Genomic DNA, 16760 nt, shown 5'->3' with positions numbered 1-16760 from the left:
AAAGACTGCCCCACCTCTTTCTCTTGTGTGAGTGAAAAGATTCATTCCCTACAGAGCTCAATCAGTAAAGAGTCCTCAATTGAGGAGGAAATGTGAAAGAATGTTTTCCTCTTAAAATTCAAAAGGCATATTGGCCCATAATGTTCACATGCATCAGAATTGTAGGTATCCAGTAATTTAATCTGTCATATTGTGAAACTTCATTTTGTACAGTAACACCACTACTTCATTGATGCTTGGGTGTAACTAGTGCATAGAAGGATGTCATATATCAGTAACACAATACTTTTTGGATCATGTCATGTATCTACAGTGTGAGATAATGACCATTTGCTTCTATCGTTATAACAGACCATAGAATTTTGTCTTCAGTGTTGGTTTAATGCTAGAGCAGTCAAATACGTGTCAATTGAAAGTTCGAAATCTGATGTGATTTAGGTTGTTGATTTGGATGCAACTGAGTAGTCATCTGTTGTTCAGGAGTCACAAACACAAGTGACAGAAAAGAATGAATGAATACTGAATTGAATTTTTTTGTCAGATCCTACTTAAACAAGTCCCTCAGTGATAGTGGTGTTTTTGGCGTGAAACATTGCATTTCTGAGCAGAGTAACAGACAAATGCCAAGTGCTGTTTTTGTTTTTGGATATAGCATGCAATCTTAACTTCTACGTATTGAGGGCAATCTGAAAAGCATATCTAAATCGGGAAGAATTCAGAGCCTGACCTACTGCCTCTACTGCAGGCAAACTTACATGCCATATTTCAGCAAGATATTGCTTGACTTACTTACATAGAAACCTGCAAAGGCTCTTCCAAGAATTATGATTTTCTTTGCCTCCCTGGTTTTCATGTCCCTCTGATTGTATCTAAGAGATGCACGTTTATTATGCTTCTCTAGCAATTGTTGCTTATGCTTTATGGACTCTCATAAAACAAGTGAAGGAAGATTTCCAAGGAACATATTTATGCCATGCCATGTAGAGCACAGTGGTGTTCCACACTGTAACAAATTTAAAAACTCAGAGATAATGTGGAGTTACGTAGCATTAATCATATTGTATTTTCATGTACTAGTATCTAATTTCATAATACATGTGTATATTCCGACTTTGATAATTTTAATATTAGTCAGTTCGGCCAAGCCATTCTAAAATACTAGCCCAGTATGACTATAGCTGAAAGGTGTCGCAAAAGTGTAACTCTCAAGTTGCTGACCTTGTAGTGAATGAATGTCATAGCTACACAACATACTGACATGGCCTCCTCTTAGCAAACAGTGTGAAAGCTGTTGTAGGTAATTCTTCATTTGTCACATAGCATACAATTTTTTTTAAATGATCAAACCCACAAGGGACCATTAGACCTTTTATTCACCAGTTTTGATTAGTATGTTGCTGAAGCACATGTTCTGAGTATCTGGCTAGCCATTTTCGACGCAGCGCCCCTAGTTTCCGAGAAAATGCTTGTTGAATTTTTATATGTATGAGTTATACCTGTAACAATAGTTCTGTTTTGACCTAGCGAGCATAGCCCACTCGCTAAAGTCCACGGTTATTGCGCTAGTGATACAAGTTGACAACCTATCCATGTACGTTTCTTTCCAATTTCATCCTACAAAATATCTGTAAATGTGTATGTAATGCTAAATTATTAAAAAATAGTCATTTTTGCAGTAGTGATATCATTAATAAAGTAATAATTACAGAATACTTGCCCCAAATGTGTGTTCCAAATGTATCACAGAAATGACTTACTTGATAGCACTTGCTGTGCTAGAACTGAATCCTGGGTGGTACAGTAGTTGTAGAAGTAACTGAAACACAAACTGGTAAAGCACTATGCACAATTTTGAGAAGCTACACTGAAAAACCACTTCGTTTAAAATTTTTTTTAAAAGTTCTATCTTCCATCGCCTCTGATGTGAATCAAGAATATTTTATCATTACTGTGAAAGCAGCTGCACTAAAATAATACAGAATTCAAGAATGTATTTTTATGGAATCTTCCCTTAAAGCAGTTTCTCTATTGGTCTCTACCAAGATGCAAGTATTTTGAAATTTTTCAAGAAATACACACATAAAAAGAAGGTTTGCATCACCTCTGTTCCCGAACCTGTACAGAAAATTGGAGTAGAGATCAACATACACATCATTTCAGCCCATTTTATTGCTAATGAAAACCATACTTCGCATGTTGTACCACCTTACAGTGAGACCTTCAGAAATGGTGGTCCAGGTTGCTGTACACACCAGTACCTCTAATACCCAGTAACACGTCCTCTTTGACTGATATGTACCTGTATTCATCCTGGCATGCTATCCACAAGTTCATCAAGGCACTGTTGGTACAGATTGTCCCACTCCCCAATGGTGATTTGGCATAGATCCCTCAGAGTGGTTGGTGGGTCACGTCGTCCATAAACAGCCCTTTCCAATCTATCCTAGGCATGTCCAATTAGGTTCACCTCTGGAGAACATGCTGACTACTCTAATTGAGCGATGTTGTTGTTCTGAAGGAAGCACATTTACAAGATGTGCATAATGGGGGCATGAATTGTTGTCCATGAAGGCAATGCCTCGCCAATATGCTGCGAATATGGTTGCACTATCAGTTGGAGGATGGCATTCATGTATTGTACAGCCGTTACGGTGCCTTCCATGACCACCAGCGGCGTACGTCGACCCCACATAATGCTACCCCAAAACAGCAAGGAACCTCCACCCTGCTGCACTCATTGGACAATGTGTCTAAGGCATTCAGCCTGACCGGGTTGCCTCCAGACACATCTCCAACGATTGTCTGGTTGAAGGCATAAGCGACACTCATCGATAAAGAGAATGTGATGCCAATCCTGAGCGGTCCATTCGACATGTTGTTGGGCCCATCTGTACCGAACTGCATGGTGTCGTTGCAAAGATGGACTTCACCATGGACGTCGGGAGTGAAGTTGCGCATCATGCAGCCTATTGCACACAGTTTGAGTCTTAACACGACTTCCTGTGGTTGCACGAAAAGCATTATTCAACATGGTGGCATTGCTGTCAGGATTCCTCTGAGCCATAATCCGTAGGTAGCGATCATCCACTGCAGTAGTAGCCCTTGGGTGGCCTGAGCAAGGCATGTCATCAACAGTTACTGTCTCTCTGTATCTCCTCCATGTCCAAACAACATTGCTTTGGTTCAATCTGAAACGCCTGGACACTTCCATTGTTGAGAGCTCTTCCTGGCACAAAGTAACGATGCGGACGCGATCGAACTGCAGTATTGACTGTCTAGGCATGGTTGAACTACAGACAACATGAGCCGTGTACCTCCTTCCTGGTGGAATGACTGGAACTGATTAGTTTTCGGACCCCTCTGTCTAACAGGTGCTGCTCATGCTTGGTTGTTTACTTCTTTGGTCGTGGTTAGTGACATCTCTGGACAGCCAAAGGGACTGTGTCTGTGATACAATATCCACAGTCAACTTCTACCTTCAGGAGTTGTGGGAACTAGGCTGACGCAAAACATTTTTTAAGTGTGTATTTAACCTACCTGTAAAAATGGTACTTTTGGGTGGAATAATTTTTGAATAATTTTGATTGATGTATATTATTTAATGATATTTTTTACGATGAAATTGAAACTGAAAAAGAATATAAGTAGGGTCTGAACCTGTACATATATTGTGGTAGTCCCAAATATTAGGTGCTGCACTACATTTGCTTGGTGGCAACATGAGTAACATTATGGCTGTAGGAGGTACTCATAAAACATCAAACCGATTATATTGGAAACTAGGGGGCCATCGTATGAAACATCGCTAATGAGGTACCCATGATGAATCCCTCTGCAACATACCAAAGCGCTGCCCATAACAACAACCTTTGAGGTAGGAACAATAGGCTAGTTAGCTTTAAATAAGAACCTGAGCTTTGTGTGTTGTGCTTTCAAACTCTTCATAATGAGATACAGTTCACATTGTGCTGCCAATCACGTGGTCAGCATAGCAATACTGTTGGTGCTGACATCTCTTTTACTTCAGGATTATGATGTGATTATTGATCAGTGTAGCATCCTCCCTCCTCATTACCTGAAATGGGCATGTTTGTGTCAGGGCGAGGGAAGTAGCGGTAGTGTAAAAGTTAGTACATTGTTGAGATTGGTTGTCACTTGTGGCAGCTGTTCAGTCAGTGACTTTCATGTTGGTTGACTGTTGCAGCATCTGGACTTCTTCATCCTTGACACTGCTTTTAGGTCTACATACTGATGGCATTACAACAGCGAAGTGATAGTATCTTGGTAAGGCTGCATCGGTATGGATGCAGGCCAGGCAGACACCGCGTTAATGTGCTGTTGATGGTCCATAATTGTTGGTGAACTTGGGATGGTCTTGTCAGTGCTATGTGTATGGTGCAACCAGTTGTTGGTGGCAGGGGTGGTGGTAGTCGGATGCATATTGGGCTACGCTGTTTCCATTGGCATTGAAGGGTGCTCTCACCCAAGAAAACCATGTACACTTGTCCATCATGTGACATCGGTATAGTTGCTGGTCCTGGCTGGCAGCATTTAAAATGATTTCGCCCAGAATGCTGCTTCCAAGAAGAATTGAAATGGGATCCGTTGGCACCAGTGTCTTGCATTTTTGTGTGATGTATTGCCTATTACAATTTTTGACATTTTTTTCTTTGCACATACAGTCAGTCTAACATTTTGTGTTACTTATTGTGTTTAAACTGTATAGCTGCTTTGATATTATGTATCATTTGAGGTGAGATCTTTCCTGTACTCGTCTTGAAATCGAGAAGATAGACTAAACCATTCACAGTGCAAATCCACAAATTTTTACATATTTTGAAAGTACATGCCTTCGTCATCAGTAATATCTTAACACACAAATTTGAATGACCGAAAACAATCTGCACTTTGCCATTTAGTTGTTAGAGCATTCAATATTCCAGTGATTCGGGACAATAGGGTAACAGAGCTGATTATTACTAAATAGTCAAAGAAAACAGATTCCGAGAAAACATGGCAACTATCTTACTACAAAGGAACATATTGTGAAACCAAATGGAAATGTAACCCATAATCTTAAGAGTACCAGTATTGTATATTTTGGTAATTTATCACAGAGGGAAGCTAACTTCTTAAGTAATTAAAGATTTAAGGTGCAATTGGTATGAACAGTATGTTGTATTATGAATTAAGACACAGCTTAAGCAGATAGAAGATGAGTTTGACAAAACAATGTCTTCAAAAAAATCAGTGTAACACTTTGCCGATTGAAATACTTCACTCAAACTGGAAGGTCCTTCAGAAGAAGATACAATGGACGCAAGGATTCATATTGGTTCAATGAATTTGTAAAATCGGCTGACCGCGCATATTTATGAAACTGGCTACCATTTGCTGGGAATTGAAGATCATCTTGCACATGGAAAATAAGAATAGAAAATTTTACCTGTTGCAACAATTGGAGATTACGGTTCATAGCATTAAAATTGAAAAGTTGTTAAACATGTTATATACAACATAAATAATATTTTTAAAAGATGCGTGGAACTGTTGTTTTAACATAATGTGTTTTAGCTACCTTATGTACCAAAGATAGGAGTGTCTTTAGGACCTGTTGTGTGTAACGTGATTCATATTCATCATATCCACGGTAGATGTTTAATATCTTTGATCTTTTGTCCTCTATTACATCAACAGGTCATGCTGGATATGTGTTTATGTTCAGACATGTTTTTTCTGGGAAGATAAGAGGCCACACACAAGAAATGTTTTCACTGTGATGCTACCAAGATTCATGGTTTGCATATGCTGATAAATTTTCATTGTAGTGTGTTTGCTGATGGACTTTCTAGAGATATCCATATTCCATATACAAGGGCTTTTCAGAATGAATTTGTGAACTTAATATGACGATCCTTAAGAATAATTGTCAATCTATTTCTTTCATTGGTTGCAACTCCATGAGCAATTGAATGGTGAATGGAGAAATATCTTCCTCACTTTTCTCCAAGTGATATTCTATCCCCTCACCCACCTAATGTATGCAGTATCCTTGTGCATCCGTATTCCATGCCTTGCATCATGGCTAATATCCCTGAAAGAACGTAGATGGAAGACCTGTCCTATACACCCTCACAATACCACCTACTCCAGTCCTGTCACAGGCATTTCCCTTCCCATCAAACGCTGAGCCCCCTTTGAAAGCAACAATGGGATGTACAAACATAGTTGCAACCGCTATGCAGCATTTTATGTGGGCATGGTCACTAACAAGCTGTCTTCAAAAAACACACACCACCAAATTCTGGGCAAGAGACAGCTGGATCAGCCAGTTGTCGAACATGATGTGCAGCATGAAGTGCTTGGCTTCACGAACTGCTTTACAGCTTCTGAGATCTGAATTCCTCCCACCACCACCAGCTTCCTTAATCAGGCAGTTGGTAACACTTCTGCAACATATCTTTTGTTCCTGTAACACTTTTGCCCTCAATTTTTTTGTCTAGTATCTATCCCCTTTTCTGCTTTCACCACACACACACACACACACACACACACACACACACACACACACACAGTCAAATCAACAAATGAAAGTATGATTTTCAACCGGACCCTCTTGGATTTGTTTGGGATTAGGTATGCATGTAGTATTTATAAAGAGTAAAAAATTTATTTTATTTATTTTTTTTTTTTTCAAATTTTTCTGATGAAAGGTTACTGAGTAACAATACTGATTTGTTCACAACTTCTGATATAGTTAAGCTAGATTAATGAAACAAGAGTTAACTTGAAAGCTATTTAAGGGGCTTTCATATGATATAAAACATAATTAACTGAAAACATCTATAGATTCAGAAAAATTATTATTGAATTTACTGATTTTTAAAAAAACTGTGTTCTTAAAATTCTCAAAAAATGTATGTGAAAGATACTCCTTTCATCTACAAATTGTGAAACATACAACTTGAGACGAGCATGGGATAACTTTCAAACTTAATTTTGTTTAAGATGATACTATAAAACACCTCCAAAACTTAATTTATTTTAAATATTAGGCCTATTTTAAATCAGATGTGTGTTAACGTATAACTAAATGTGGACATGAAAATAAATTAGTATATAATAATAAAAAACACTATTTGTCTTATCATGATGATTTAAAATACAAGTTGCAAACCTGTAAAAAAAAATCCATATAGAGTTAGGCCCAAAATTAGGTAGTTATTACTTCTTGTTACTTAGCTCATATGAGTCATATCAGTCCAATTCCTCATGTTTCTAGTCAATCAATTGTTTGCACATAATTATTTCTGTTTGGGCTAATGTATAAGTTCTTCTTGTAGCAGTTTGAGGATTCAGACAGCCTTTACTTCACTGCTGCTTACACACAGAATGTGATGTTGTTGATGTGAAAGTTGTAGATGTTGCATGCATATTTAAAATACTGTGATTTCATGCTTTTCCTGTTTTTCTTCTTCTTCTTCTTCTTCTTCTTCTTCTTCCAACTACACAGGCTAACCAGCAGTGACCATTATATTCACAAGCAGTATAACCACTGATGTCATCAAATGATATTGGATCACTGTCAACAGCTGTTAACAGTTCAGTAATGTGTTGAGTCTGAGTACACTTTTATTATTATTTTTTTTTCTTGCTTAGGAGAATAAAAGTATGAAGTTTTTTGTGTCCCTGCAACTGTGCAGCATTTCTCAAATTGTTCTGTAAGTTTCAGTTCTTCATTTTCATGAACTTCCACTGTAGCATATTTGAAATTGTGTAGGCATTGCAGACTTGCTCAGGCAGCCAGTTGTCACTTAACTGTTCCCTAACACCATTACTAGCTCCTTTACCATAACAGTTGCCTGAAAAAAGGCCACTTGACTTCTATATGGAAATCATCTTCACGATAGCAAACGTTGATGAAATGCTTTCTATTTTTATACTGAGCTGTCACTCTGTCAGAGAAGTAATGTATTTTACTTGGTTCTCATTAAATTTTTTGGTCACAAAGTAATCAAGCAGGAATAGAAATGATCCATAGTTACAGTGTCAGGTGTGAGGTGTTCAGATACGATGGCAAGACTTGTGCACTCAAGTTTGTCGCCATCCTTGTAATAAACTACAAAGGATGAATTGTTGCATGTGTGTTGGTCCAATGGTAACACTGAACTTCATCCTGCACAAAAAAATGCGTATTTCTCAACAAATTACCAAGAACTCACTCCCTTTATGCTCATTTTTCAGTCTTTTTTTGGGAGATTGATTATTGACTGTCCATAAAGGAATGGTGTGTAAACGATTTTAATTTGTGGGGGAGGGGGTGGGGGGAAGATCCGGTAAGTAGTTGGAGGATTCTGTGACTGTTGACTGTTCTTAGGGATGAATGATCAACAGAGACCCATTGTTTATTAATGTTATCTGGTTAATATCATTAATATCCAACAATTCTTGTAAATACCATTAAAACGTTTCTGCACCTGGACAGAACTGACATTCACCAATGTGGCGAACAGGTAATGATAGGTTACACTTAACTTTTGAAATTGAGCCATTGTTGGTTTGTATTGGAGTATCATCATTCATTGTCTGATGAGGAATGCTACCTTCACTGGGTCAACATCAGTTTGAAGCTTTGGTGAATACCACTGCTTGTAGCTAAAATTTTTGGGATGAAGCTCGGCAGACTTCGGAAACCCAGTGTGGAGACCTGGATAGTTGTCTTAGAAGTGTACATAAATTTCTTTCAAATTACTTAAAATTAATAATTTCTGAACGTGAAATTTATCTCCCTCAATTCTTACAAGCACAAAATCTTTTTTGCAAAGAATTGACCTGCTTATCTCACCAGAACAATAAAAGTTTTTAACAAAATTGGCAGTCCTCTGATGAAAAGTCTTGTAAGGTGTTGGATTGGAAGAAGACAAAATACCCTGACCTGTTCAGGAGTGATCTGGAAAATGGGTAAGCAGCAGTACTGATGATGCTGTGGTGACTGGGAAGGTGTCATCATTAAGCAATTGTAAGAGGGTACAAGATGACTTACACAAAATTTCTAGTTTGGGTGACGAATGGCAGCTAACTCTAAATGTAGAAAAACGTAAGTTAATGCAGATGAGTAGGAAAAACAAAAGTTAATGCAGATGAGTAGGAAAAACAAAAGTTAATGCAGATGAGTAGGAAAAACAAAAGTTAATGCAGATGAGTAGGAAAAACAAAAGTTAATGCAGATGAGTAGGAAAAACAAAAGTTAATGCAGATGAGTAGGAAAAACAAAAGTTAATGCAGATGAGTAGGAAAAACAAAAGTTAATGCAGATGAGTAGGAAAAACAAACCATAATGTTGGAATACATTACTGGTAGTGCACTGCTTGACACAGTAATGTTGATTAAATATTTAGGCAAAATGTTGCAAACCAATATGAAGTGGAGTGAGCATGTAGGGACCGGAGTAGGGAAGTCAAATGGTACTTAGGTTTATTGGAAGAATTTTGGGAAAGTGTGGTTCATCTGTAAAGGAGACCACATGTAGGACACTAGTTCGACTCATTGTTGAGTACTGATAGTGTTTAAGATCTGCACCAGGTGGAATTAAAGGCAGACATTGAAACATTTCAGAGGTGATCTGCAAAATTTGTTACTGGTAGTTTCAAGCAACGTGCAAGTATTATGGAGATGTTTCAGGAACTCAAATGGGAATCACTGGAGTACAGGCAACGTTCTTTTCTAGGAGCACTATTAGGAAAATTTATAGAATCGGCATTCGAGGCTAATTGCAGAGCAACCCTACTGCGACAAACGTATGTATCACATAAGACCATGGAGGTAAGCTTAGAGGGATTAGGCTCATATAGAGGCATATAGATAGTCATTTTTTTCCTCGCTCTGTTTGCAAGTGGAACAGAAAAAGGAATGACTAGTAGTGGTGCAGGGTACCCTCCGCCATGCACCATACAGTGGCTTGCAGAGTATGTATGTAGATGCAGACTTTCACCAAATCTTTAAGCCTTTTCTATGTAGTGTTCAAAATGAGGTTTTTTTGTTTGTATTAAGATATATATTTTGGATATGTTGGTCTATTTATTAATTTTGAGTTAGAAATTTAGCTAGTGCTACACTTTAAAACATAGTTATTTGTATGAAAGGTACAATTTTGTAGCCCAAGCAATAATTACAACTAAGATTTTGTAAAATTGTCACAGGTAGCAAAATAAAAGCAATTCACTATCTGAATGACATTTAACACAATAATGATAAACATAAAATTACTTTTAATAGTGATCTCATGCTCATCCCAAGTTGACACTTTCAGAATAGGTAGACGAAAAAATAACTTTCACATTTTTTTTATAATTTTAAAAATAGTTTTGCAAAATTTAACGGATTCAATAATGTTTTTATTTTAAAAATGTATATATGTATTTTCAACTAATTACGTTTTATATAATAAGAAACACCCTTAAAAGACCTTTGAAGTTGACTCAGTTTCATTGTTCCAGCTTAATTAGAACGGAAGTTGTGAATAAATCAATATTGTTTTGCAAGTCAAAAATACTCTGTTTTTCCACCCATTACTCAGTATCCTTTCCTCAGAAAAATGTGAAAAAAATTGTGGTACTCTTTATGAATATTACATGCATACTTACTTCAAATAAATCAAAGAGGGTCATCCGTTCTGTATTTTCCATTGTTTGGACAGTGAACTGTTCTACATGACATTAAGTTTGTGCTCATTCGTGTTCCCACAGCTCTTACTGGAAGGTGCAGGGACAAGTCTTCTTCCCCGTGGTGTAGGAGCGTAGAATGAGACTACATTGTAATTCCTATTTAAATTGTCATGATCTTTGTGATAAGTATGGGGGGAGGCAAACGGCTCTCATCAAACATAGAAAAATTTCGTCTTTTATACTTGCTTAATATTTTCAACTTTTCATTTTCCTAATCCATTCATATTTCTCATTACAGGACATTCAAAACAAGGCAGCTGCTCGAAAGACATTAGCAGTTCTGCCACAGCATGCGGTAAGCCTATTAGATAATAGCATTGACTGTAACAAAGTCTTTAATGTTGTTTTTATATTCTGGTGTATAAGATATTTTATTGCAAGTCAAGGGTACAGAAAAATTCAGAACATTGAGATAAACAAAACCGATGTCCTTAAAGGGAAACATGGAAGTCCTTTTTTATTTTCTTTTGGGTAAGAAATTTATTGAAGGAAAGTGAGGTGAGATTGGCTGTTGCTGTGCTGCTACTGTGTAAGCAAAATACATGTGCTAGCTGGAAGTTCTGTTAGCACGGAATTTTGCAATTGGAAAAATCTTATCTGATACTTCTTTTTACTAATAATTTCCCTAAAAATTTGAGCTTTGATTCTTATGGCTTCTATTACCATTCATAGAATGAGATTCCATTCTTTCCATTTAGTGATATAAACTGCCCCTTATTATTTTTTTTCTCATCCAACTCAATAGTCAAAAATTTTGATATTGTAGATAATGTAGCAATCTCACTTGGGTAGAGTTGCTCCAAATTAGGTGATGATACAGTCAAGACTGCTGAAACCTGTTCATGAAATGATGTAAACAGTATTGCAGTTGTCTGGACTAGGACACTCCCTACAGCCCAGTGGAGATGAAAAGTCTGTGTTTGTGGCACCATGATTGAAAGTTGGAACGAGTTACAGAATAAACAAGAAGTGGTGTTTAAGTAGGAAATTGCATACAAATAGCTTACCATTTGCCCCAAACATCACTGCAGAAGCTTGCAGTTTCTGTACATCAGCTACTTTGCAGGTGGTTTTCACTAAAGGCTTCGTCCAACATATGGTTCGTAATCAGTGTGTTGACATGATAGAATTGTAATAAAATTTCCAATTTAGTACTTGGGTTGGCAAGTTCATATAAGCATAATTTGTCATTGCTTATAAATGATTCTGCCAAGCATATTGCTTCCAGTGCAAAGCCAGTGCACCATTACTTTTAGAAGTTTTGATAGTTTGGCATAACACATGTGATGACAAACTAATACTGTGCAATTTATTAAAAACATTAAGTTAGTCCTATCCATGAACGTCTATAGATTTCTATTGACGCAATGAAATTTGAAAGAATTAAGCTGAGAGAAAAAAATAATAATAATAATAATAATAATAATGAAATGGTGAGAATCCTGAGTAGTCACTGGTTGCTACAATACAGAGCAGGTGAAAGGGTTACATGGAACAAATGAATCAGAGTGGAAGCATAATTACGAATCCTTAATATATATTTAAAGAGGTAAGAAAAGATATATATGATGTAACAAAACAAGAGTAGATCAAGACTGAAAAACGTGTAGGAGCAGTGTGGATGTGTTTCAGTGAAAACTGTAATGCATGTTTTCAGGGTGCAACATTACTAAAAATCCATACTTGTGCACTTCTACATGTGTTTTGGCATTCTTTGATATTTGAGCATGTAAACAGCTTAGTTAATGATGATGTTCATACCGTTATTTTTTTAAATTTGATATTGATCTTTTATTGCACATGCAATGTTTCATTTTACAATTAAACTACCAAAAACATTAAATCAATTTGCTTATGTCTGTGGCTGTTACTGCCAACTATGTCATTGACTTTCATGTTGAGTACTGTTAAATAAATTTTTGAACTGGCTTTATATGGTTTTTCAGCAAGAGGTTCATGACAATTGTCTTTCCCTGTTTCATTGTTGAGAAGTAAAAGTTGATACGAGGGTAATCCCAAAAGTAAGGTCTCCTATTTTTTTTTTTATAAGTACATAGTCCTGTTTATTTCTACAATGGTTTACATCAGTTTACAGCTTGAGCATTTAGCTATTTTTCGACATAATCACCATTTGTGTCAATGCATTTTTGTAGACACTGTGGCAGTTTTTGTATGCCCATGCCATACCAGCTTGCCGCCATGCTGTTCAGAAAGTTATGAACCTCTTCTTTCACCTTGTCGTCGGAGCTGGATCGCTTTCCGGTCAAATGTTCTCGTCACCCGTGACAATTGAGTCCAGAAAGTTGTCCTGTTCAGCTGCAAGGCGATGAAGAAATGCGCAGGAAGCATCAACTTGTTGCTGCATGTTGTCTTCAGTCAACATGCATGACACCCATCTTGCACACACCTTCCAGTAGTTCAATGTTTCTGTTAAAATGCTGTGAGCGGTGCTTCGGGAAACCTCAGGAACCAACATACAGAGATCATCCAGGGTGATCTGCCGATCTTCACGCATCCTTTGCTCAACCTTCAACACAGTCTCTTCAGAAATTGACAGTCTCCCGCTCCTTTGTTCGTCGCGAATTTCGGTCCAACCAGCTGCAATCTCTCTACACCACTTACGAACATTTTTGACATTCATACATGACTCAAGATACACTTCCGTCAATTGGCGATGGATTTCAATCGGTGCAATGCCCTTTGCATTCAGAAACCAAATGACTGCGCACAATTCACACTTGGCGGTAACATCCAATGGTAGCTCCATTCTCAACGCCTCCCAAGCCAAGAGTGAGCGCCTCAGCATGGCGTGCGCATGTTTACACACAGCGCATGAAGCACTCTTCATAACAGTGTGACCAACTGCCACACAAACAGAGTTCTGTATTTATAAAAAAATAGAGAGACCTTACTTTTGGGATTACGCTCATACATTCATCTGTATTATTGAGTAGTTTAACAAGTTTTAGTTGAGTCTTTACTCATATATGGTTGTGTGGGAATATCCAGTGTAGTTCTTACTAAAATTCTTACATTCCGTGTGAAATTCTTAATGTGTTGTTATTTAGTTTATAAGGACTTAGACTTTTAAAAAATTGTTCTTTATAATTTCTTTTCTAGCCATCCTCAGTACGAAGACCATCAGAAACTTACAAAGCGTCATTTTTAAAACCAAAAAATCTGGTACGTTTTATTTTTAAAACTTTCTCTGATAAGTATTAATAAATATAAACTAGGCCTGGCTTGCTTGATAATTGTCACTAAAAATTTGTTTTGATCAAGAATCAGTTAAGATGTTTTCCCTCTATATAAAAGTTTATTGGCACACTGCAAACTAAAAATTTTACGTGAGAAAGAGGTTATTCTGATTTGGTGAACTTAGCTCAATGCACGTCTTTATATGATAATGCTTTTATTGACTGAAATAATTAGAAGAGTTGGTGGCCCTGACAGGTCATTGTATTCTTTCTGTTAAATTTATTTGCTAGGTCCTTATTATTTATCTTTGTATTGAGCTACTAGGATCGTATAACAAATTACTCTTATTTATTTGCTGTTTCTTATTCTTCCAGTACTGTTTCATCTTCTCTCCATGTTGTCTTTTCCTTTCTTCTGTTCATGTTGATGTCCCCTCCCCTCCCCTCAGGGGGCTCACGACTCTTTCGTAGGGCGTGGAGTCCGAAGCTATTGCAGTGCTGACTTCCTATCCTGTACTGCAATATTCTTTTCTTCACACCTTTGACAAAAGTAGCTTGTGGTCCCCTTCTGGGATTCTGCAGGTTTTTCTTTGGTGTGTACCAACCTGGAAAGAACACCTTAAATAGTGCCTACTGCATACATTGTTAAACACCATCTGCTCTAAATACCTATGTAGGCTGTTATTTGCACTTCAAAGCCAACATAGTAGCCAATCCGATGTGGTGGCCGGGATGGTTCCTTTGAAAGGGCACGGCCGACTTCCTTCACTGTCCTTCCCTAATCCGATGAGACCGATGACTTTGCTGTCTGGTCTCCTTCTCCAAAACAACCCAACCCAACCCGATGTGGTGAGGTCATTACTTACACAGGGATCACACTGTTGATTGAGCTGCTAGCATCCCCATGGATGCCAAGGAGTAGATGCCCATCTTCCTTGGGCAACAGCACTCCCAGCAATAGCCATCCTACCAGTTGGCCTTTGCTGTAGCTGGGTGGCACCATGGGGAGAGTGCTTGATCATAGTAGGTGGTGTCATTGTGGGCATTTTACACATGAAATGTTGACCAACTGTTCTGGGTCTTGTCCTTTACGGTGGTATTTGTACCTGTGTGTTGGCTCTTGCTGAACACCTTGCAATAACACCAGTGTCCTTTTCATATCTAGCTGTCTTTCTGCTGCATAAATGACAAGTTGAAGGCATCTCTCTTAAGTTTCACCCCCACCAAGCTGAATCCGTGAACTTTCACTGACTGGGAACTGCTTCAGGCTCCTGCCTCATCTCACAATACGGCCCCAGGCTCTGACTCAATTTCTGATCAGATGATTCGTTACCTGAACATTCAAAAGCTACATCTACTCAGGGTCTTCAGCTGTATTTGCCTTTAACATGTCTTCCCTTCGCAATTGTGAAGGGTTTATTTTATTTTATGTCATGTTCTTTAGGACCTAATTGAGGAGCAAGTCTCCATGGTCATGTAACTAGTCAGTATGCGAAATTATAACAGAGGAGTAATTATAGATAAAATGGAACGTATACATATCCTCTGCAGACAGCAAACCATAAGTTCAAATGTACATAATCAACAACATATAACACAAGAATTAGTTTAATTTTTTAATATGTCCAGGAGATTCGCGACAGAATAGGAGTTGTGAGCTGTGAGGAAACTCTTCAGACTAGATTTGAAAGTGTGTGGATTAGTGCTAAGATTTTTGAATTTTTTTGGCTTCTTATTGGAAATGAATGCAGCAGAATACTGCATGCTTTTCTGCACAAGAGTCAAGGAGGTGCGTTCCAATGCAGATTGGATTTCTGCCTAGTATTAACTGAGTGAAAGCTGCTAATTCTTGGGAATAAGCTGATATTGTTGACAACAATTGACATTAAAGAACACATGTATTCAGAGGCCAGTCTCAGAATTCCCAGACTACTGAACAGGCGGCACAAGAGCTTTGCAAACTTAAACAGCATATTGCTCGAACATCCCATTTCTGAGCCCAAAAGACCCTTTTTGAATTGGAAGAGCTGCACCAAAAATTTGTACCATGTGTCATAAGCGAAGTAGACTACTTTTCCTGTTGAACCATCACATATTTCAGATACTTTTCTTATGGTAAATAATGCAACATTTAGTTTTTGAACAAGATCCTGAACCTGGGCTTTTCACTACAGCTCTCTGTCTGAATACCTAGGAATTTGAACTGTTCAGTCTCATTAGACGTATGTCCATTCTGTGAATCAAAATGACTGTTTTGCTGAATTGTTTGTTAGAAATTGTAAAATCTGAGTCTTGATGTGATTTAGCGTCAATTTATTTTCTGCAAGCCATGACTTTATTTCATGAACTGCGTTATTTTATAATGTGTCAAAATTGTACACAACATCCTTCACTACCAAACTGGTGTCATCAGCAAACAGGAACATTTTACAATCACCTGTCACACTGGAATGCATATCATTCATATTAATAAGAAACAGCAGCGGCCACAGCACCAACCCTTGGGGCACCACCCCCCAGTGCCCCACTGGGACTGCTCGTTGTAGCCATTCTCAATACTGCGGAAAATGACCTTCTGTTGTTTGCTCTTAAAGTAAGAGTTGAACCAATTGCGAGCTGCTCCCATTATTCCACAATAGTCCAACTTCTGCAATAATATTTTGTTATGAACACAAACAATTTAGTTAAATCAAAGAAGACACAGTCTAGCATTTACAGAGAAAATAGCATTTTCAGTCATTAATCCGATTCTAAAACCAAACTATACATTTGACAGCAAAGTATGTGAATTGATAAATTACCCTTGTATATGAAGCTTTTTCAATAACTTTAGCAAATG

General features: G+C 37.7%; 1 protein-coding gene across 1 annotated transcript in view; it reads left to right on the top strand.

Annotated features, from left to right (window-relative positions):
- The window catches only part of LOC124716304, a 141181-nt gene that overhangs the window by 65750 nt on the left and 58671 nt on the right, over positions 1-16760 (top strand). The window contains exons 4-5 of the mRNA XM_047243163.1: positions 10963-11019; positions 13845-13907. Of these exons, the coding sequence (XP_047099119.1) occupies positions 10963-11019; positions 13845-13907 (120 nt within the window). The remainder of the gene's footprint in view (positions 1-10962; positions 11020-13844; positions 13908-16760) is intronic.

Source organism: Schistocerca piceifrons, chromosome 1, assembly GCF_021461385.2.
Source record: "Schistocerca piceifrons isolate TAMUIC-IGC-003096 chromosome 1, iqSchPice1.1, whole genome shotgun sequence".
Taxonomy (NCBI): Eukaryota; Metazoa; Arthropoda; class Insecta; order Orthoptera; family Acrididae; genus Schistocerca; species Schistocerca piceifrons.
This window is presented reverse-complemented; position numbering and strand designations above follow the sequence as displayed.